This window comes from Anas acuta, chromosome 21, assembly GCF_963932015.1.
Source record: "Anas acuta chromosome 21, bAnaAcu1.1, whole genome shotgun sequence".
NCBI lineage: Eukaryota > Metazoa > Chordata > Aves > Anseriformes > Anatidae > Anas > Anas acuta.
The window spans coordinates 7,586,411-7,608,622 of NC_088999.1; the positions used below are offsets into that span (position 1 = coordinate 7,586,411).

Consider the following 22,212-nt stretch of genomic DNA (forward strand, 5'->3'; position numbering starts at 1 on the left):
GGTGTGGTGCTGGGGACCCTCCGGCCATGCCAGCACTGGGCACATGGATCACATTCATGCTCGTGGGGCTGTGCGAGATGGGGGCTCTGTGCTGCTGGGGGCCGTCTCCTCGCAAAGCAGGAGATCCACAGAGCTCCCAGCATCTCCCCGTGAACGCAAGCCCTTTGCTGGATGGAGTGACACCAAGGGACCCAAAAAGCCTCCGAGGGGGCCAGGAGGTGACCCTGCCCTCCCGTGTCCCGGCGCTGTGTCACTGTCCCAGCTCGGTGCCTTTCCCCCCCGCAGCCAAGCCCAGCTCCGCCGCAGCAGCTTCCCGTGGAAACGCCTCAGTGCCTCCCTTTCATCTCCGGGCTGGCAGCAGATTAAAAATTCATCGCTTCAGAGGCAGAGAAGGTGCAAGGGAGGAGAGGGAGCGCGGGGCTGGTGGGGCTGAGCTCGGCGCCCACTCCAAGCCCAGCCGCACGTGGCCGGGCGGTGTGAGCTCGGCTGATGGAGCCAGTGCTGGGCTCCAGCCTCCCCTGGGCCTCTCCTCGTGGGGGTGTGAGGTTACACAGGCCGGGCAGGAGCAGGACCACGAGTGCTCAGCTCCGTGGAAGCCGCAGCCGAGCTGTCTCCAGCTGCCTGCTGCGATGAGAAGCCTGAGAAGCCGATGCCGAGGCCACGGCGTGACGCACCGCCACGCTCCGGCACTTCCCTGCCTCCGCACAGGGAGCCCCAAATCCCCCAGCAGCCACACCATGGAGGGCTTCCTTGTCACACAAAACCTCCCGGTGGGGGCTGAGGCATCTGGAGGTGAAGCAGCGTGACACGGCACGGGGAGGCAGGGGAAGGTTTGGCCTCGTGGCCTCACCGGGATATTTCTCTCCCTGGGCATTGCGGTGCCGCAGGAACCGGGCTCTCCCCAAGCTCAGCCCAGTTTCATCCCCAAGCTCTGAACTCAAATTCACTGCCTGGTAACACCACCAGTGCCCCCCAGTCTGTCCCAGAGGAAGGGGTCACCGGGGCTGGGCCATATCCGGAGCACCCGACCGGTGGCAGGGCCCTGGTTGTGCCCCAGTTGTGCCCCGGTTGCGCCCCAGTTGTGTCCCAGTTGTGCCCAGCAGGTGCAGGAGGGCTCTTCCCCATCAGGCCGGTGCCAGCCAGGCTCCCCCAACGGCTTTGGGGTGTGCTCCGGTGTTTTCCTGAATTGAAGACAATTAAAACCATAATTCCCCATTTTTTTACCCTTTTGCCCTTTCCGCACACAGGAGGAACATTTGTTCCTTCCAGCCCTGCCGTCCCCGGGGGGGCTCCCCAGGAGTGGCCCCCACACAGCCCGCGCTGCTCCATCCCCCCCCTGCCCCTCTCCTCTCCCACCCCCAGGGGGGGGCTTTGGGGTGCCCTGGCCTCAGCACCCCCCAAGAGCCGCTGCCCCAATGGTCCCAGCACATCGGTGTTCAGGTCACGGCGGGGGGAGATGCACATCGGGGGGGGGGGGGCTGCAGATCGGGGGGGCTACATATGGGGGCAGAGGGGGGCTGCACACCGGGGGGGGGGCAGCAGGGGCTGTGCCGCGGGTCGCTGCTGCCACCTGCCGGCACCGGGCACGGCCACACACGGGGGGGGGGGAACCGCAGCCGGGCCCCCCCGACCCTCCTGACCCCCCCAGGAAGGGGAGCGCCCCTCCGCCCCCCCCCCCCCCCCCCCAGCTCCCAGACGCGACCCCCGGGGTCCTGCCCAGGGCTCGGAGCTCCCGCGGGGGCGGCAGGGGGTGGGGGGCAGCGGGGTCCCTCCGGCTCCGAGCCCCTGGGAGTGGGGTCCCCCCCCCGAATCTCCCCCCCCCGGGGGCTGCCCCGCGGTGCTGCTGCGGGACCGGGGCTCCCCGGACACCCCGCGGCACCGGGAGAGGCGCCGCGAGAGGGAGCCCGAGGCACGCGTGGCGGAGGCACTGGTGGCACTGGTGGCACTGGTGGCGCTGGTGGCGCTGGTGGCGCTGGTGGCACAGGTAGCACGGGTGGCTCAGGTGGCACTGGTGGCACTGGTGGCGCTGGTGGCACTGGTGGCACAGGTAGCACGGGTGGCACGGGTGGCACTGGTATTTAACCCCTCTGGCCCCTAGGGAACTGGGGGGAATGGGGCAAATCCAGGTCCGGACGCCTCTTGGTGCGCTCCCCTTGCTCCATGAGCTGTGTCCCCTGCCTGGGACAGTGGTGTCACCTCTGCAGCCCTCCAGCCCTGTTGTGGGACACAGTGGGGACCAGCAGTGACCCCAAACCCATCCCTGGGCACATCCCAGTTACCTGCAGCGCTGAGCCACAGGTCCCAGCAAGAAGGAATTGGGGCAGAACCGAGCCGGAGTCCCCTGGGGCACGGGGACAAGCTGCTGGGAAAGCCTTGGGGCTGCACTCCTGCAGGCCCTGCCAGGACAGATGGTGTGGAAAACCAGGCACTGAGCACCTGCAGCTCATGCGTCCTTCCCCTGCACTTGCTGCAGCCAAATCCTGGGGCCACTGTTATGGCTGGGGGCTTGTGTGTGCCCGGACAGCCCCGAAACACGTCCCAGCCCCGTGTCCCAGCACACCTGAACACGTGTCCCGGTGCCAACACGCGTGTGCCCATGGGGACCGGCTCAGCCCTGACCTTGGTTGCCCAGACAAGGTGAGCTGTGTGTGCTTCAGGGCTGCAGCGTGTGGCACTGGGACGTGGGGATGTGGGGACATGGGGATTTGGGGACGTGGGGACGTGGGATGGAGCCGTTCCGTTACGAAACGTCCCCGCATCCCCGCAGCACTGTCAAGGTTTAGCAAGTGAGCGGCTCCTGATCCAGATGAGCTTGGGCATCACAAAGGGCTTTGTATTCCAGGAAGCCTATTAGAGATTTAAATTATACAAATGGGCTTTTTACCAAAGATCCTCATTATCTGGGCATTTTCATTTAATCCTCGGCTATTCCTGCAGCCCCTGCCCCGCGCCCCCGCCGCGCTCTGCTTACCTTCACCGCGTCCTCCACAGGCTGTGCAGGGACAAGGACAAGCTCCGGGGACAGCGTGGGCCCACGGGAAGGGGTCTGCGGGGCTTTGGGGAGCCCCTGGTGGGGTTTGCTGATGCAGCCTGAGCCCCTCTCATTCCCCCTCTCGAGAAGGAGGAGGAGGAGGAGAAGGATGAGGAGGAAGGGGGTATCCCCTCAGCAGCACCCCACGTCTCTCCCCACTAAGCGAGCACGGAGGTGGGGAATGGGGCTGCGCACCAAGCAAGTGGGAGGCTGGGGATGGAGGCATGGGGATGGAGAGGAGGGGATTGGGGCTGCTTTGCCCCCCCCCAGCCTGGGGACCCTATAAACCCCTGGGGGGTTGGTGGCACAGCAGGGTCCTGCCCGCGCCCCGCATTATCCTCTCCCTCCTGCAATCCATTCCAGCACGGGGGATTAGGTGGTTTTAGGGCCGGGTTTGAGTCAGAAATGGGATGCTTTCAAATCATCCTGCGTCAGTTGTGCCCTCTGCCACTCATGCAGAGGGGGATTAAAATAGATATGAAGATTATCGGAGGGGAAGAGGCACCCCCACCTGTGGGGGCCCAGCTCCCCCCCCCCCACCTCCCCACCAGGCACCACTTTTCCCTACTTCCTCACCTTTCTGCTCACACCAAGGCCCCATTTCCAGTCCCCTTCCCTTAGCCCTTTCCAGTCTCCTTTCCTACAGCGCAGGGGAGAGGCACAGCCGCTGTCCCGCTGCTCTCCTCACCATTTCCCTCAGTTTCCAGCCCAGACCCATCCCAAAACACCCTTGGGCTCGATGCTGGTCCTGTGCCAGACCTGTGCCCAGCCTGTGCTTTGGGCAAGTGCTGCTGATGGGCTTTGAAACCGAAGCAGTCCCCGTCCCCTGTCCTGTGTCGGGTTGGCATTTCTGCCTGGTGATGCCAGATCCCCCTTGGTGGAACCTGCACCCCCCTTGGCCTCCCTGAGCGTGGTTTTGATGTGAATTTGCCCCATCCTGGGTCTCTCCAGCAGTCCTCCCCCCCAGCTCCCTGTTCTGCAGCCACCGCCTGCCCCTGCCCCATTCCCCGCAGAAGGAGCCGGGGCTGTGGGTTTAATCACTTTACGCATGTTTATTTGTATAATTCAGAGGAGAGTGCCTCTTCCTCCCATCTGCCCCTGCCATCTGCTCCCCATGATATTTCCGAACAATCCCGGGCTTTGCAAATCGATCGAGTGGCGCAGGAAGGCAGCGAAACCTGCTGGGGATGTCACCTCCGTATGGGCAGCATCTGGCACCACGGGCGCCTTTTCGCGGTGCGGGGGGCGGCTGCCGGAGGCCGTTTTGCTCCAGCCCCTGTGAGCAGGGAGCACTGAGCTGTCTCTACCTCTGGGGGCTCATTGGGGACCCCACCCAAAACGTCCCCTTCTCACCCCAAGGAACCTTCCTTGGCCCCCCTTTGGGCTAGCAAGAAGATGAGTGATAAACCCGTGCCCGGGATCTGGGGATGCCCAACACGGGCTTCTCGTAGCCCCCAATTCTGCCACCCCCTGGGGCCCTGGGTCAGTGGCTTCCTTCCGAGGGGACAGGATGGGGACAGGCAGAGGTGCTGGCAGGGGGGCACCGGTGGCAGGGAGAGCGGTGCCCCAGGAATGGGCCTTAAATTCGGTGTGTGTGCGTGCACATGCGTGTGTCTGCGTGCCCTTGTGCAGCCCCATCCCGGGCCAGGATCGCACCCCACAGCAGTGATTTTTGTCACAGACACCCCGGCCAGGGGTAGCCCCTCAGGGGGGGCCCCGGTACCCCCCAGCCATGCTGCACCGTCCCGGGGGTGCCCGCTAAATGTGCCCCCTCCTGGGAGCATCTTCCCTTGGGGGGGTTCCTGCAGCCTCCTCCTGCGGTGCCCAGTTTTGGGAGGAGCCCCCGGTAATTCCCCTGCCCCGGGGGCATCTTCCCTGGGGGTGCCCCCCCTTGGGACCCCCCGGCTGCTGCACCCTGATGTGGGGAGGGGGCTCCGGCTCCAAGTGGAGACCCACGGCCCCCGACCCTCCCCGGGGCTCCGGAGCCAGCCGAAGGCATCAAATATTAACGGGGGAGGCGGAGGTGCCAAAAATAACCCAAAATAACCTCCCCCCCCCGCCGGGGGAGCTGGCCCAGATCTGGACCCAGAGCCTCAGCCAGGGCTGAGTCCGGCCCCTTCCCCCCCCCCCCCCCCCCCCCCCCCCCCGGTGCCACAACATGGCCCAATCTATTATGCAAATGACCCCGGAGGGTTTATTACGCAAATGCCGGGGGGTGGCTCCCCCGGGGCTGGCCCCGGCGGCTCAGAGGGGCCGGCGGTGATGGAGGGGGGCGCATCGGCCACCGCCTCCAGCCGGGTGCCCAGGGGCTGCCAGGGAGCGCTGCCCCGTCCCTCTCCCCTCCTGTAGGGCGCAGGGAGCGGAGCCGGGCCGGGAGCCCCCCCCCCAGCACCATGGGGAAGCAGAACAGCAAGCTGTGCCCGGAGATGCTCCAGGACCTGCGGGAAAAGACCAAGTTCACCGACCTGGAGCTGCAGGGCTGGTACAAGGGCTTCCTGAAGGACTGTCCCTCGGGCATGCTCAACATGGAGGAGTTCAAGAAGATCTACGCCAACTTCTTCCCCCACGGCGACCCCTCCAAGTTTGCCGAGCACGTCTTCCGCACCTTCGACACCAACGGCGACGGCACCATCGATTTCCGAGAGTTCATCATCGCCCTGAGCATCACCTCCCGCGGCAACCTGGAGCAGAAGCTCCTGTGGGCCTTCAACATGTACGACCTGGACGGCAACGGCTACATCAGCCGGGAGGAGATGCTGGAGATCGTGCAGGTACGCACGGCCCCGGGGTGCGGGCAGGTTTGGGGCAGGCGCCCCGTGTTGGTCCCTGTGCAGGGCTGGGTGAGCCCTGTGGCTGCAGGAAGGAGAAGCCCCCTGGGGCAGACCCTGCTCCTTCATGTCCTGGGGCCGGGGTTTCCCCTGGGCACCCTATCCTGGGGCTCTTCCCGCTGCCCACGTATGTGGCAGCCACCCCGAGGACCTGGTGCAGGCACCCAGGAGCTGCTCCCCTTGCCCAGACCCCAGCCCAGCAGCAGCAGCAGCAGGGGGTGACTCGTGAGGTTGTTTCATCAACATCTTGGTGGGCATCTCCCAGCGAGAGCAGCTCCCACCTGCCTCCTGCAATCCAGCTCGTTCCCCCGGGACAGACACAAGCTGTGCTGGGAGAAAAATCACCCCCCAGTCTGGGTACATAGGCAGGGACTGGTCCCAGTACGGGGAACCCCAAGCCCTCTGCCCCCCGCCTTGGGTTGGTGGCAGGCGCCCACCCTTCTCCCTGCCTCCCTCTCCCAGGCCATCGACAAAATGGTCTCTGTGATGAACGTGCCCGAAGATGAATCGACTCCGGAGAAAAGAACGGAAAAAATCTTCCGACAGATGGATACTGATAACGACGGTAAATGAGAGGAGATGGAGGGGATTAAGGGAAAGGTCTCATGGCTAAATCCGGGGGTCTTAGAGGGAGCCGCACGCACGCTGATTAAATGCCTCGCGTCCGCTGGGGTGGCCGGGGGGAGCCCCAGCAGCCGAGGGGTGGATGGGGGGGGGTCCCTGTTGTGTGTTGGTCCTGTGTGCCCCTGCGTGTCCGGGATGGGGTGGTGGCCACCGCGCTGAGCCATGTCCCCCCTGCAGGCAAGCTGTCGCTGGAGGAGTTCATCATAGGTGCCAAGAGCGACCCATCCATCGTGCACCTGCTGCAGTGCGACCCCCGCGGCACCGGGCAGCTCTGAGCCCCTCCCCAGCCCCCCGCAGCCCCCTGCCACCCCCGTCCTGCAGCCGGACACCATCGCCCAGCACGGCACCAGCATGCACACACTGCACACCTCGGGGCCGGGCCAGCCCCTTCCCCACAGCTGGAGCACAGGTGGGGGCTGTGGGGAGGGGGGGGCGCTTCTGGTCTTTTAATACCTGCAAAATAAAGTTTGTGTCAGTGCAGTCAGCAGTGGGGTGGGGGTCGTCAGTGCTGAGGGGAAAGGGTTCCCCGCAGGGTTCGGATGCAGCCCAGTCGCCTCCCTTGCTGCAGCCCAACGCCACAGGGATGGGCTCGTGTCCCAGCCAGCAATGAGCAGCATCCACGGTCCTGTGTCTGCTCCAGAGCTGGGAAATGCTGTGGGGTGGGTGCTGGGATGGGGCTGGGTCCCATCCCCTGCTCACAGCTGGGCGGTTTCCACGCTGTCCAGGCTCAGCAAGCCCAGGCACAGCCCGGGGTCGGGGCTGTCCGCAGGGGCTGTCTGCAAGGAGACCTGCAAGCCAGAGGGGCTGCTCAGGGCAGGACCAGGGACGGAGAGCTTCGGGTGGGCAAATCCTGCCTGCCCTGGGGCCCTGAGCCCAGCCGGCTCCATCCCAGCCCTGCACGGGGGCTTAGAGGGGATTCACCTTCTGCCGGCGCACCCTGCGGCAGCAGCAGCTGAGGTGGAGGAGCTCGACGGCGAGCAGGAGGCAGCGGATGCTGAAGACGACCCCCAGCGAGCCCAGCATGAGGGAGATGAACCAGAGGGACAGCGTGGAGCTCTGCGGGGACGAGGGACATCAGATCCCCGTGTGTGCCCCCACCCGCAGGGCAGGCACAGTGCGGGGTGGCCACGGGCCCAGCAGGACTCACGTAGACGCGGGTGGGATCGAAGGGGCACTGCCGGGCGAGCGGGGCGAGGGCAGCGTCGGTGAGGGTGCAGGGTGCCAGCAGCACCCGGCCCCGGCTGCCCAGCGTCAGCCCGATGGCGACAGCCAGCCCCGGCAGGCAGGACAGCGAGCCCAGGCTGCTGCTGGCGCTCAGGGCCAAAACTGCCCATTTCTGCGGGAAGGGAGAGCAACGAGATGGGGCCACGCACGGCCACCCGCCTGGGGTGGTCCCCAAGTGCCTGGGGTGGTCCCCAAGCGAGGGGCTGTGGGATGGAGCCTTGTGGGGCTGCGGGGTCGGGGCTGCTTACGAGGGCTGCAGGGGCGAAGTAACGGGACAGCATGAGGGCAGATAAGCCACAGGAGATCGTCTGCAAGTAAGCACGGGGAGGTCACCAACAGCAGGGACGTTGACATTGTCCCTGAAAGCTCAGCCCCCTCCACCCAGTGACCAGTCCCTGTGCATTTAACCCCCCCCCGTTTCTGTGTGGGGAAGGCCTCTTAGAGCCGGGAAGGGGGGACGGAGCAGTGTCCGCTCTGCATCCATGTTATATCCATCCTGCACCCACCCCCTGCCCCCCCTGGTACCAGCAGGGCAGCGATGGCCGAGGCGGTGTTCGAGACTGCGTACTGCAGGGAGATGGCGTCCCGCAGGCTGACCACGAAGCGCAGCACGATGCCGTGGACGAGGGCTCCGGTGATGAAGTTGAGGTGCCCGATGATGAGGAGGATGAGGCCCGTTTTCATGAGGACCCTCTGGTGGCTGCCGGGATCGTGGTGGCCTGGGGAGGAGGAGAGGGGAGGCTGAGCACTGAGGCTGCACGGCGCAGGGCATCTGGGGACAGCCACAGAGGAGGTGACACGGCAGTGGGGACGAGGAGGTGGCAGGGTGGCAGCTGCTGGCAGCCCGGGTATGCAAACCACTGCCCCAGCCGGCTCCCATGGGATCGGAGCCATGGTGCAGGGACAGCAGCCGTGGGAACAGGGGTCCCTGATGGGGACCGGCCGCTTGTCCCAGCACATCCTGGGAAGGAGTGGAACTCCTCAGAGCAATGCAGCCCCCATGGATGGCTGCCCCAGAGCTGGGCACAGGCACTGAGTGCTCTAACAAATAGAGGCAGCAGTAGGGGAGTGTTTCCCCATCAAGACTGGGGCTCATGTCGGAGCCGTGCAGGGCTGCCCTCCCTCCGTGCCTCAGTTTCCCCTGCAGGAGGCAGGGCTGGAGCCGCAGGCAGGGCTCAGACACCTCCCGTCGCGATTACCACACCAGACCCGGACTCACCCACTTGGCACATCTTCAGCTGGCTGGGATCAGGCCATCAGAGCCCCCTCAGCACCCCCAGGACCTGTCCTGCACTCAGCCCCTGCACCAGTGGCTAAATCCATCGGGGTCCCCATGCGCTGGGGCAGTCCCAGAGCTGCGATGAGGCCCCGGAGCCGCTTGCCTGCTGCACCCCACTGCGGCTCCGCTTCCCGTCAGACCAGCTCCGGGATGAGCAGAGCAATAACTCCACCTTCGCCTGCCTACACGCAGGGGAGGCACGGCCCCATCCCCACCCCTGCGCTCCCCTTGGTGCCTCGCACCGCGCTGGGCTGCACCCTGCGGGCCTCCACACCACACCTCGGAGCCCGGTACCCCACAGGGAGACCCTCCGGCCACATCCTGCCCAGTAAAGCACCAATTCTGCCTCAAATTGCCATAAGGAAATGTCCAGGGGCCTGCACAACACCACAAGGCCCTTCCTTGCCATGCTCGCTGCACAGCTCATGGCAGACAGGAGGCATCAGTGCATTAATTACAGGCCCTGGGAGCTGCTCCGGGGACAGGCCGGGTGTAGGGCGGCCTCCTGGCCTCTCCCTCATGTCCCGACAGAGCCATGAGGCTGCCTTAGGCCTCCTCAAGCACATGGCTGGCCGGCCCAGTGCTTTGGGCAGAAGAAGGCTGGCACCCCCACGTCCTAGAGGCAGAGGAGGAGATGCACCCCTTTTCCCCAGGCCTGGGGCTAGGGCAGTGTTCAGACAGTCCAAAAGCAACCACGAAGGGGATTTCACCGTAGACCCGTGGAAAGGATGAGCTGGATGCAAGTCGAATGACATCCAGAGTCTTTATTCAAATAGTCCTTTAGGATGGTTGCAGACATACAGACACATACATATTTACACTCTTACACACCTCACAGAGCCTGAACCAATAAATTAAAACAAAAAGAGGGTGGGGGACTGTTGGTTTTTTTTTTCCTTTTCTTTTTTTTTTGTCACGTAAGAAACGACGACTCCCTGAGGCGAGGCCAGGGAGCCAGCTGAAGAATTGCAAACAGAAGCCAACACGGACACAACCCTGCCCCAAAAGATGCAATGACAGCGAGTGTGCTTTTCAGCAGGAGGCCACTTCATACTCTGGCTTCGATGCACTCCAGTTTGACTATTTCGTCCAGCCTGCACCCCTCGGCTTGGGCACAGTGGCTCAGGTGGGCACTTGGGCTCTCGGCACCTCTAGCTTTGGGGGTCTGCGGGCAGGCGGCTGCAGTCTGAGAGTGGGGGGAGTCGCACTCGTCCGAGGTAATGTCTGGCACGTCGTCCGACTGGCTGTCGGAGCTCTCCAGGTCGCTCCGTATGCTCTCAGGCTGGGCCAGGGTGATGTCCCAGGTTTTGCTGGCAATGCAGTCCTTTTGCTCACAGCTTTGGTGTTTGCACATCTGCTCCTGCTCACCGTCCTCTTCCTCCTCCTCCTCCTCCTCTTCTTCCTCATTCTCTGCCATTTGGGTGTGGACGTGCAGAGAGTCCTCCGTGCTGCTGCCGCTGGCCAGCTGGTAGTGACTGGGCTTGGCTTCGATGTCCACCTGGATCTCCATGTTATTGCACTCCCTGCAGAAACAAGCACCCCCGCGTTACTGCATGGTTGCTGGTTTTGGCCGCAGCCTGGGTCAGCACCTCGCTGGGCCAGGAGGACCACGCTGCCCAGACAGGAGCAAGATGCTGCTCAAAACCCCACAGCATCTGGGACACAGCAGCACCCGCTGCTCTCCTCGAGTTCCTCCAAACAGCAGCTGACGTCCCCCCAGGCTGAGAGCCAGGAAATGAATCAGGGAAGCACCGGAGACCCTGAGGGCATCAGGAACAGCCCTGAGAGCCCTGGGCTGCAGATCCCCTCCTCAGCCTGCACACCACACAGAGAGCCTGCTCCCAAACAACCCCGGTCCTCCTCCTGCCCGAATAAAAGCTCAATCCTCCTGCCAGCTGTGAGAGCTGGAGCGCCCACAGCCAGCCTGGCACCCGCAGCACCTCGCAGAGCTCGGATTTTTCCAGGACACCCACGACCAACACTCTCCTCACCATCACACATCCTCCTACCTGTCCTGGGGGTTGTAGGAGCTGATGATGGAGCCAGCCATGGCCCGAGTGCTGGCGTTGTCGCTGATCGCCCCCAAGCTGACCGAGTCCTTGGGGAAAATCTCTTTCTGGACGTCTGCCTGCACTTCCAGCCTGCAGGGAAAAAAAAAAAAAAAGAGGATTCCTCAGAAATGCCTCAAAGGGTCCCCGAGTGGCACCAAATAACCCCTGTCATGAGAAAGCAAGAGGCCATCTGTGCTGGTCTAGCTTGGCACAAGGGAGTTTAACCCCAAGGGTTCCTCTCAGTCTCATTTTTGGCTCCATTTAGGTAAACCCATTCTGTTTTCCATGACGAAGGTGAAGTTGTGTTTATGCCCATGACTCATGCAATTCCTGCGAAGAACAGATTTCCACAGATCTAGCACAGAGCCATGATTATATGCTGGCTGCCATATCAACACGTGTCTCTAATTACCCTGCAGACTGACTCACAGGCAAGTTTAAGAGGAAAACTGGTGTAACCTTCTGACTTGGAAAGCAGCAGCCCTGCCTGGAACAGCAGGCTCCCAAACCCTGAGGCTGGGATCAGAGCACTGGAGGATCTCTAAGTGGGCCGTGCAGGCATCTCTGGGCTCTTCCCAACTAACCCCAAGCGTCAGCTCTGCAGTTTCATGGAGCTCAGAGGGGACAGAAACTTGCTTCTCTAGCTTTTGTCCTGCTTGCAAGAACCAGCCCAACAGCAGCTGCAGAAGTAGCCTGGTCTGCTGGGGCTGGTTATTCCACCACAGATCAAGAAATAAAGCTACCAGGACACGACTGCCAAGCTCACAGAGGGCCACCCAGCCCCAGACAGAGCCCCAAGCTAAGCCTGCTCAGCCAGCACAGGCCCCGGGAGCCTTCACCCCTTTCACCCCTTTCTTGCCATGCCCACCACCCCATTTACCTGCTGTACTTGCCCTTGCCTCCCGAGAGGACACCGCCGTTCAGGGTACCCCCCGAGAGGGCAGCGAAGCTGGCTGTCTCGCTGTAGTTGCCCTGCATCACACTGAGCCCATCCGTGGGGCTCCCGCTGGTGCTGAGCACGCTGGTCAGCCCCTCGATGCTGCTTTCACCGATGCTGGGGTTCTTCAGGGCTCGCCAGGCATCAGCCACTGAGGAGAAAAACAGCACGGGAACCGGTCAGCAAGGGCACCAGCCAGATGTGATGGTGCTGGCAGGGCTGAGGGCTGGACACCAGGCAGCAGGCTTCTTGCCTCAACCAGCCTCCGAGCCTCTTCCAGGGCAAGGAAGGGCTGAGATTTGGCTTAGAGCTATGCAGCTGATCACCAGCAGGTGACTGAAGCAACTCCTCCTAGCCAAACTCAAGATGCTCAGGTTTGGGAAACACCAAGCCTGCCACCATTCCATTACAAGAGGCAGTGGCAGGGCCTTTCCTCCTCCCCTTCCCACTTATCGCAGTACCTGTGATGGGTCCCTCATCTTCATCAAACTCTATCTTCACGCCCTTCCCGTTGGCGGTGCTGACTCCGCAGCCTCCACCGCGGCACAGCGAGATCGGCACCACGCCGTAGACGTAAGCCAGCATGATGGGGACTCCGATACCTGCACGTGAGGATGTGCTGAGTTAAGAGGGGCTGACGGCCGAGCTGGGCTAAGCAGAGAAGCCCTTTGGGGTAGGGGCTCTCAGTTGTGCTTATTTACCCACTTTTACCCCATGGGAGATGGACGGTGCCCACTTACCAACACTGACAGCAGCAATGACTGGAGAGGCGATGACAGACAGCGTGACCCCACCGGTAATGGCCAAATTCCTCTTGTGCTTAGACGTTTTCTTTCCCTCATACCTGCTGTGGATCTGAGGGAAGGAGAAGCACCAGGTGAGAGCAGCACCAGGCCATAAACAACAGCCAGGAGACATCCACAAGCTTGTGCTTTTACAGCTGCATTAGCCCCGAGAGAGCCCCATCGCGACCACAGATCTCGCAGATCAGATCTTGCAGGTGGGTCTGCGTTCAAGAAAAAGAAGAAGCTACAAATCCAGCGCTGACACCATTTCCTCCCTCTCAACGCCTCTTTACTGGCAGAAGAGCACAACATAGCTTGGGGCAGCTGGAGACTCCCAACAGCAACAAAACGCACCATGACCTGTGCCCGCGTGCTGCTCGGAGCCTGTCACTGTCCCACAGAGGCCCCAGCCCCAGGAGGTGCCAAAAGGGACCTGGTTTCCCTTCCCAGTTCAGTGTAGAGGCACAACAGTGATGCAACACGCGTTGAGAGAACTTCAGCCCGGAGGGCTATCAGCCCCCGTCCTCCTCTCCCCTCAAAAAGCCCGGAAGATAAGGCAGGGTTCAGAAGAGACAGCTGAATTTTGGTTCTGTGGGGAGACCCGCCCTTCGTATCAGCTCTCAGTTGCTGGTCGGATGCCTCGAGCCAGAGACCGCCCTGAGCCGCGGATCCCTCAGCTCCAGCCTCGTGCATTTACCTTCCTCCCGACGTACACGGGGATGCCGATGACCATAGCAGGAATGGCGATGCCAGCAATGAGGGAAATGCCTACAGGAGCGCCGATCAGCGTGCCCAGCTGCCAGAGAATCTTCTTTTTACGACTCCATGGCTTTTTGCCCCAGAATGTGCAGCCAGAGGGGCTTAACGGAAGGGAAAAAAAAAGATGTTAAAACCTCAGCATCCCTGAGAACCCCAAATTCAACTTCCACGTGAACAAAACCCAAAGCTTAGGAAGTGGGTAGACAACACAAAAAAAGGATCCCGTGTCCCATCAAGATTAATTTGCTCCTTCCTCCAGGTGACTATCACACCACCAGGACTATGTTTGATGTCCACTATGCTAAGAGCTCTCAAATGCAACATATCAGGAGCAGATTTTTTTTTTTTTTTGTGAAGAAGGGTAGTGTGGGAAGAAAGTTCACATCTTTGGGTCAAAAAAGAGAATTTTGCTGGCTGATTGTAGACACAAGGGGACGAACAGCACGCAGCCAAACACCTCCCAGCCCCCAGAGGAGCCCCGCGCCCTGCTCCGGCCCCCACCTGAGGTAATGCAGGTCCGAGATCTCCTTCATGCAGAGCCAGCAGAACTCGCAGCCGCACACGGCGCAGGTCATATGGTTGCAGCTCCCGTCGTTCATCTTGATGATGTAGGCGCTGCAGCGCGGGCACGGCTTGATGTCGTCCGCTGCGGGGAGGAAGCAGGGCACTGAGTCGGGCTCTGTGCTGCCAGGAGCCAACGGGGGGGCTCTCACTGTGCAGGGGACCCCTCGCTTTCTGTGCTGGCAGATCAAAGCGGGGATGGTACAACCAGCTGGCTGGGACGTTAGCTCATCATCAGGGTGAGAAGATAATGCTGATGAGACCAAGCCCACCAAAGTGATCTGCCTAGACAGCAAGGACTGGGGGCAATACCAGCCCTCAGCAGCCCCCACTGGGCTCCTGGCAGGGCAGGATGGGGGTCCTGCATCTCCCCCTCAAGTCACGCAGCATCGGATGGCAGTTACGCAACCACTGTCTGTGCAGCGGGTCGGGGCTTTGCTGGCAGCCTCTCTGACACTCAGCAAGATGAAATCCAGCTGCTGAGACTGGCCCGCACCTTATTAATCACTGCGCCGAATCCAGCAAGAATGGGGTGGGGAAAAACCGCTGTCTCAGGAATCTCCCTTCCAGTGGCTAAGCGCTAAGCTCTTCCTGGCAGGGCTCTCCTTTAGGAGGGTGAAAAAAAGCTCAGGAACCAGTTTTTGCTTGCTGGTTTGTACCACAGGCTGTGGTGGTATCCGAGCTGTGGGTTCTCAGGGCCCTCTAAGCCTCGGGATGCAGCTGAGCCACCTCGAACCGCTCAGGGCAGCTCCAGTGCGAGCACCAACATTTGAACTCCTGGCACACAAGGCACAGTAGTGTTTTGTCTGAGGGGAGGGAGGGACTTTAAGAAATGGCCTTACTGCCCACTTCCAGAGTCAACACGGTTATTTTTAATGAACACTAACTCAGCAGCTCCTACGAGGCAGAGCAGGAGCCTGTGGGCTGGCATTTTTCCCCTGTACGTGACATTACGAGCACCTAACAGTGCACGCAGCCAGGCTCCCCACGCAGGGCTAGGCATTAACGCCGCTTTCTACTACTGCAACAGGCAAATTTCAAGTTGCACCAGTAAAAAGCACCTCATTTGTTCACCATCTAGATCAGCGAGAAGCAAGAACATCCAAGATCAAAACGGCCACAACGTGGCTGGGGCGGAAGAGGGGAGCTGCAGCGCCGAGGAAGGACCCGAGGCACGTCGTCACCCATCCCCGACCCGTTTCATGTTCTAATTTCTTGCAGGAGCCCACCGGGCTCGCTCTAACCCCTGGAGAAGGGGAAGTGGCTCTGGGGTTCACAGCCGCTCTCACCCACGGCTGCCGGGGACCCTCAGCTGCGGCACGCAGAGCGCTCCCCGCGGGGCATTGCCACCGCCCCGGGGAGGAAGTTCTGCACGACCGGCGGCTCTTTCTCAGCTTCACAGGCACAACCACAGCACCCAGTGAGCTACAACGCACGATCCATACCCGGCCCGGACTCCTGCCCGTAGCTGAGGCCCGACGTGTGCTTGGTCCGTACGCGGAGCGTCTGCGCCCGTTGCTGGCGGGCCATGTCGCAGGTCTGGTTGGGGTGCCATATCTGCTTGCAGTGATAGCAGAACTCCGTCTGGCAGCCGTCCCTCTCGCAGGTCAGCTTGGGGCAGCTGGCGCAGCCGTAGGCAATAACCGCGTAGCTGGGGAAGGAAGACACCCGGCCGGTTAGCAAGAGGCAAAGTTATCGAGCGACTGTCCCGTCATCCGGCCAACTCATCGCGCCCGGGGGGCTCCCTCTCGCTGCAATTCTCCAACAGGCTGCTGCTGGAGGATGCCGAGCAGCCCCCGCCTTGCCTGGGGGGCACAGCAGCCCCGCTCCAGGGTCAGCCCATCCCGGGTGGCCAGCTCATCACTGCCAGGTCGGTGTTCCTGGTCGCTGCGCTCCAAATTCCTGCCCTCACCAGTCCTGCGCCTTGCGCTGCAGGGCCTGGAGGTGAGCAGTGCGAATTAGGTTACTTGGGGCAGGCAATGCTGAGTCCTCTCAAGGAGGGCTTGCAGTCCTCACTGCCCGCTCCTATGGACCAGATGTACCCTGCCCAGCCCTTCTACCACTGCAGGCTCCCAGCACAGGCTCCTGCTCCATACACCCGTGGCTGCACACACACAAATACAAGCACACACAAAACACACACACAAAAACCCCAGCTCCTCAGGACAGCCAGGCACACGGCCCAGAGGCCAGGCAAGCTGAAGCCTCACTGGGCACTTCATCACCTAATGATGATTCTAAAAAAAAATATATATATATATATAAAAAAAAAGTGGAACAAGCAGGGTTTCAATGTGAAGCTATTTCAAGAAGTAAGCCCTTGTTGATCCCCACAGAATTTCCTTTTTTTTTTTACAGAGGGCAAAGAATAACGCCCTGCTTCTGGAGTAAACCAAAACTGGAGTAAAACCAAGTGAATGTGCAAGAGAGGGAAGTCAGGGTGCGCGACCAGCTCGCTTTTTCTGCTGGTAACGCCGTGTTTCCATGAGGAAGCGTGCACACAAAAGCCGAAGCAGCTCCACTACACAGGGGCTGGCTTACAGTCAGCGGGGATGGGGCTGCTGCCACCGGAGGGGCTGAACCGAGTAATTCCAGAAGCGCCTTCCAGCTCTGCGACACCAGCACAAATACCAAAGGGTATTTTTGTTGATCATCCTCAGCGTTTTCGTTAGCGGCCAGAGGAGAATGGCTCCCATTTAGGATTTTATATTTAGAGCTCGCGTAGCTCGAGTTGTATTGCCTCTTCTCGGAGGCAGCAGCGTGAGAACCGCTGAATGTGTCATACCACAATGATTCACATCCCGTGGGAGTTTGAGCAGCTTCGCCCTGCCAGGGGACGACACAAGCACCCAAGAAACAACATCTCCGTGTTGAGCACCGGGCTGGGGGGCTCGACGGCAGGGTCCCCACGGGCATCGGTGGCCGTGCACCCACACATGGGACCAGAGAGGGCAGAGAGCAGGGATGCAGGCGGCCGGGGAGCAGCCAACTTGACCAAATCGACTCCTACGCATCTTGTCCGGGGAGAATCCCACTCAGCATCCGGACCCTGCCACCACAAGGCAGCCACAGAGCCACCCCTGGCAAAAAATAAAGCCTCATCAGGCCAGCTGCACTGGGACACGCTGCTATTTCAAACCATAGCAGCAGGCTGGGAAAGCTCGGCATAATATATTAAGCAGCCTCGTGCTCTACATTAACCCCTCACTAGAGATTTAGGGTTTTTCTAGACGCTCCAGCAGCTCCCCTATGAGATGAGACAATCCTCACCCTTTACATTTCGCTGCGAGAGCCGAAATGACAAAACGTCAGGAACAAGCCCGCAGCTGCACGGAGAAAAACAGCCACACGGCTTCCTTCTGCGAGGGAAGGAAATCACCCAGCTCCAACCCCAAGGACAACCAGAAAGGAGCCATTGAAGCGCCGTGCCTGGGGGTGGCCGCTGCAGGATCCGGGCTGCCTCCGTCTCCACCTGACCGCTGACGTGCCGCTTTGCTCAACGGCTGCTTCCTGGCTCGGCCCCGGCAGAGGTGAAAAGGGAAACTCTGACTTTCCCCCACGCAGCAGCAGCAGCAGGGACGGTGAGCGCCTGCCCGAGACCCCAGCGGGCCAAGGGAGGGCAGAGCCCAGCTCCCAGCCCCGGCCTCGGAGGAGCCGGAGCCTCGCCAGTCGCCTCCAGCCTCATTGAGGAGCTCAGCCCACGCAGCCCGCTTGGCTTAAAGCTCCTCTTGTTCTTGCCAGCTTCTAGGGGAGACGCAGCGTGACACACGCCGGAGAGCAACGCCGGCTGATTGTAGCAAGGGGGGAGAAAAAAAAAAAAAAAAAAACACACACAAAAAAAAAAAAAAAAAAACACAAAAAGCTGCAAATATAGAAAATTATCGGTATTGCGACTGATGGTGCATCAATTGGCCAGCGTTCCCATGGCAACACGCTCCGGTGTGGTGCCGGTCCTCCTCCTCCTTCTCCTCCTCCTCCTCCTCCTCCTCCTCCTCCCGCAGCAGCACAGCCGAGCTGGTTCCCTTGCAGCCCGCAGTAGGTGTGCAAGGCAGAGGATGCTGCGTGCTCACACCACGGCTTCGTCTGCCACCGCCACCTCGCAGCTCCCGCGCCCGGTGGTGGGCGACATCCCCCCCGAAGCGCCCAGCACCCCAAAACGCCCCCCGCCCCACCGCCAGGGGAAAGCCCGCTGTAAATAATTCACGGCCTGACTTTATATAAGCACAGCAAAAGGCACTTGCTGGGAAGGATGAATAGGGAGATTAATTCCTCCTGCCGCCGGAGGGCCGGGTCCAACAGCCTTTGTTCGGTGCTCCCGATGGATGGCACCGGTGGGCAGCGACCGGGGTCACCTCTTGGGAAGATGCCCACGTCTCGTGTTCCCAATGAGGATGCTCTTGTCCATCAGATGAGCTATGAAGTGCTGTGGGTCTGCGCAGAGCCCCGAAGCGATGGCTGGATGGGGATCTGCCCGGGCTCCTTCCAGCGAGGCAGCCCCAGATGGGGTGCTTACACCCATCCGCAGCCCGCAGCAGCACAGAGCTGAGGTGAGGTGAGCAGGATGGGGTTTTCTCCACCCAGCTGATGGCGCAGACAGCGGGGGCATTCCCTCTAGCACCGCTCTGCGGGCAGCACAGCCGGCGCGACGTCCCCAGCGACACCGAAACATCAAGACCTGGCACCTGACCCCGCACCAGAACCCAGCACCGCTGTCTGCTGTCAGCTCTGAAGAAACGAGCCTTTATGCAGCAATGCTCAGGGGCCCCAAAACGGGTAACCTGAGACAGGTTAACTGGTTTGCACAGGAAGGTTATTACAACACTCTGATTCAATTTTCACAATCCTCCCACCACGCTTTCCACTCTGACTACTGGGTCAGATTTTCCTTTCATGTTCACGTTACCCAGAACTGCAGCTCACGCTGCCTTCCAGCCAAACTTCGCAGCACTTCTCTAAGTTTCCGAAAAAAAGCCCTTTTCCAGGCAGCTTTGCCTTACGCGTAAATAGAAACCTAACAGAGTCCATCCAAAGGAAAAGAGAAGAGAAAATGAAAGCAACGCGCAGACGAGTACAGTCATCGAGGCTGGGTGGACTGACTTCTGGACAGACAGACGTTTCCTCGCTTAGGCAATGGCAGTGAGTCAACATCACTCCTCTGTGCCATGCACTCACGGCCCCGCTGGATAGCAGTGACCGTTCACGGTTCCTTCTTCCCCCCCCTGCAAACCGCAGGCTGCCCCGTGCAAGGAGCGCTGCAGCTCGCGGCGATCCACGCGGCTGGGAAACTCCAGGCTTCCCATTTGGGCCAAAAAAAGCCTTCTTTTAAATCAGGGAAACGATGGCTCAGCTAAAACCCCCTCCAAGCCCCATTACAAGGGCCGTGTCTGTCTGGATTTCCGCGCTCCCCAAGGTCAAATCCTGGGATTTTATCGCGGATGGATGGATGGATGGAGCATTGTTCTGGTACCTGCTGACTCTCCCGAGCAGGTTGCTGACTGGCCAGCGAAGCAAGCCTGAAATTAGGGATTTTCACTGAACTCCATGTGAACAGAAGCAGGCGTTAGTGGCAGCACAGCACCAGGGGGGAGCTGCCCCTCCCTGGGCAGGGTGGGGACAGCAGCACCATGGCAGGTCCCACCTCCACAGGCTGTCCTGGGGTCCCCTATAGGGACACAGGGACCCCCTCCTCCTCGATCTGTCACAGCAGAGAGGGGACATAACCCAGTAGGGACAGCAGACCCCTCCCAGGCCGCCCCACAAGGAAGGGGACAGACAGACCCCTATGAGGACAGGCAGCCCCCTGTGGGAACAGGGACACCATTGCCCCCTGAACACCCCATCAGCCCCCTGTGGGGTCAGGGCACACCCCTGACGTCCCAGCACAGAGGGAGGCAACCCTTTGTGGGGTCTGGGACCCCACCAGACACCCCAGCATGGAGGGGAACAGCCCCCTGCAGAGTTGAGGACTCCCCCAGACACAACAGCATGCCCACTTTGGGGTCAAGGACACCCCCCCAGACACTCCAGCAGCCCCCTGTGGGGTCTAGAACCCTCTCAGACCCCCCAGCAGCCTTCTACAGGGTCAGGGCACACCCCTGATGCCCCAGCACAGAGGGGGGCAAACCCTTGTGGGGTCTGGGACCCTACTGGACACCCCAGCACAGAGAAGTGCAGCCCCTTGCGGGGTCAGGATCCCCCCAGACACACCAGCAGCCCACTTTGGGGTCAAAGACACCTCTCCCAGACCCTCCAGGAGCCCTGTACTGCGTCAGGACCCCCCTCCAGTCCCCCTGTATGGGGTCAGGACCCCCCTCCAGACCCCTTATCAGCCCCGTACAGGGTCAGGACCCCTCTCCAGACTCTTTATCATCCCCATACGGGGTCAGGACCCCCCTCCAGACCCCTTATCAGCCCTGTACAGGGTCAGGACCCCCCTATAGTCCCCCAAACAGCCCCGTACAGGGTCAGGACCTCCCTCTAGTCCCCCAAGCAGCCCCGTGTGGGGTCAGGACCCCCCTCCAGACCCCTTACCATCCCCATAGGGGGTCAGAACCCCCCCCTCCGGGGCCACTCACCCGCAGTCGGGGGCCGGGCACCAGCGGCAGTCGGGGTCGGCGGCGAGGCAGCGGCGCAGCATGAACTCCTCGTACTTGGCGACGAGGTGGGGGGAGTCGCGGAGCAGGCGGCGGATGTCGGCGGGGTTGAGGCGCTCGCTGCACTCGGGGCAGCAGATGTTGACCCGGGACTCGGTGATCTCGATCCGCAGGTACTGCCGCAGGCAGGCCCCGCACGAGCGGTGCGGGCACGACAGCAGCCGCGGCGCGTTCTCCGCCGGCTGCCGCACCAGGCACAGCGGGCACTCCAGCTCCTCCTCGCCGCTCCCCTCCGCGCACACCGCGGGGGGCTCCTCGGGGGGCTGCGGAGGAGGAGGAGGAGGAGGAGGGGGCGGCGGCGGCGGGGGGGGAGGCGGCGGTGGGGCCGGTGGAGCGGCGGGGGGCGGCGGGGGAGGCGGCGGGGCGGCGGCAGGCGGTGGCGGCTCGGCCTTGGCTCGGCGGCGGCTGCCGGCGGCGGAGGCGGCGGCGGCGGAGAAGACGCTCTGGAAGGAGAGGCGGCGGCGGCGGCCGGGCTTCGGGCACTTGGCGGCGGCCGAGTGGATGGAGGAGGAGCGGGGGGGACTCGGAGTCGCGCTCGGAGCCCATGGTGGCGGCGGTGGCGGTGGCGGGGCTGTTCCCGGGACGGCGGCGGCGTGCGAGGTCCGGGGAGATCCGGGGGGATCCGGGGGGTTCCGGGGGCTCCGAGGCTCCGCGGGTGCCGGGGCCGCGTCCCGCCGGGCGCTGCCTCCGCCGCGCTGCAACGACAGCGGCCCCGCGGCCAGTGGGCGCCGCCCCGCCCCGCCCCGCGGAGCCCCGCCCACAACCCGCATAGCCACGCCCACATCCCGCAGAGCCCCGCCCACCTCCAGCACTGCCTCGCCCATCTCTCCCGTAAGCCCCGCCCATCTCCGCATAACCCCGCCCCTCGCCCCGCCCCTCTCATGTCGCCGCCGCCGCCATTTCGGTTTTGGGCAGCGCCTTGTGCCCCAGTTCCCCCCCACACTGACCCCCAGTTCTCCCCCCACAATGCCCCCAGCTGCTATGGGACTTCGTGGGTGCCCAGCCCGTTGGCCTCAAGGCTCCCTGCAGTGGCCCGGTCGTGCAGTGGGGTGCAGGAGCACGGTTGGCCCCTCAGAGCCCATTTTTCCCATTGGGGTCCCCCCATCTGCCCCCCGGTCTCCCCACAGTGTCTGGAGATTTGCCCCCAGTGGAGCCTCCTGTGAGGGTCTCACTGCCTCCGGGATGGAGGGGATGGATGGGCGGGCGGGCGGGCGGGTGGATGGGTGGATGGGTGGGTGGATGGATGGATGGAGGCACAGAGGGGTAAATCACCTGTTTACGAGTCCACAAACAAAGCCTCCTTCCCTCCTCACACCCCCTCAGCTCTCCCGTTACTTTCCCTGTGCTTTTGTCCACGAGTTCTCTGCCTTCCGTACACCCTCACCGAGTGGTTTCACCAGGCTGCCTGCTGCCACCGAGTCCTTCTCCAGCGCTTACGTTCCCCAAACGTCCGTCAGCTTCCCCCACCTCTGCTACGCTC

General features: G+C 62.1%; 3 protein-coding genes across 3 annotated transcripts; 1 reads left to right on the forward strand and 2 right to left on the reverse strand.

The window, feature by feature from the left end:
* Positions 1-5,235: 5,235 nt before the first annotated feature.
* On the forward strand, positions 5,236-6,967 carry HPCA (hippocalcin). The gene is made up of 3 exons (XM_068657789.1): positions 5,236-5,802; positions 6,322-6,424; positions 6,661-6,967. Exons 1-3 carry the CDS (start codon positions 5,425-5,427, stop codon positions 6,756-6,758), a joined length of 579 nt encoding a protein of 192 aa, XP_068513890.1. The 5' UTR covers positions 5,236-5,424; the 3' UTR covers positions 6,759-6,967.
* A 35-nt stretch (positions 6,968-7,002) lies between these two features.
* TMEM54 (transmembrane protein 54) lies at positions 7,003-8,939 on the reverse strand. The gene is made up of 6 exons (XM_068657788.1): positions 8,927-8,939; positions 8,233-8,426; positions 7,956-8,015; positions 7,631-7,819; positions 7,405-7,539; positions 7,003-7,271 (listed from the first exon to the last, which is right to left on the reverse strand). Exons 1-6 carry the CDS (start codon positions 8,937-8,939, stop codon positions 7,179-7,181), a joined length of 684 nt encoding a protein of 227 aa, XP_068513889.1. The 3' UTR covers positions 7,003-7,178.
* A 796-nt stretch (positions 8,940-9,735) lies between these two features.
* Positions 9,736-21,278, reverse strand: RNF19B (ring finger protein 19B). The gene is given in 10 exon segments (XM_068657787.1): positions 9,736-10,509; positions 10,996-11,127; positions 11,918-12,125; positions 12,436-12,576; positions 12,715-12,829; positions 13,457-13,619; positions 14,020-14,164; positions 15,525-15,730; positions 20,655-21,250; positions 21,252-21,278. Coding segments are annotated over 10 exon segments (2,208 nt in total). The 3' UTR covers positions 9,736-10,034.
* Positions 21,279-22,212: the final 934 nt, after the last annotated feature.

Excerpts from the sequence above, each read along its gene's own strand:
- HPCA (XM_068657789.1), top strand. The coding sequence starts at position 5,425 with ATGGGGAAGCAGAACAGCAAGCTGTGCCCGGAGATGCTCCAGGACCTG. Across the intron at positions 5,803-6,321 it reads AGATGCTGGAGATCGTGCAG|GCCATCGACAAAATGGTCTC; the intron begins GTACGCACGGCC and ends TCCCTCTCCCAG. Across the intron at positions 6,425-6,660 it reads GATGGATACTGATAACGACG|GCAAGCTGTCGCTGGAGGAG; the intron begins GTAAATGAGAGG and ends TCCCCCCTGCAG.
- TMEM54 (XM_068657788.1), bottom strand. Across the intron at positions 8,016-8,232 it reads CGGCCATCGCTGCCCTGCTG|ACGATCTCCTGTGGCTTATC; the intron begins GTACCAGGGGGG and ends GCTTACTTGCAG. Across the intron at positions 7,540-7,630 it reads TCGATCCCACCCGCGTCTAC|AGCTCCACGCTGTCCCTCTG; the intron begins GTGAGTCCTGCT and ends TCGTCCCCGCAG.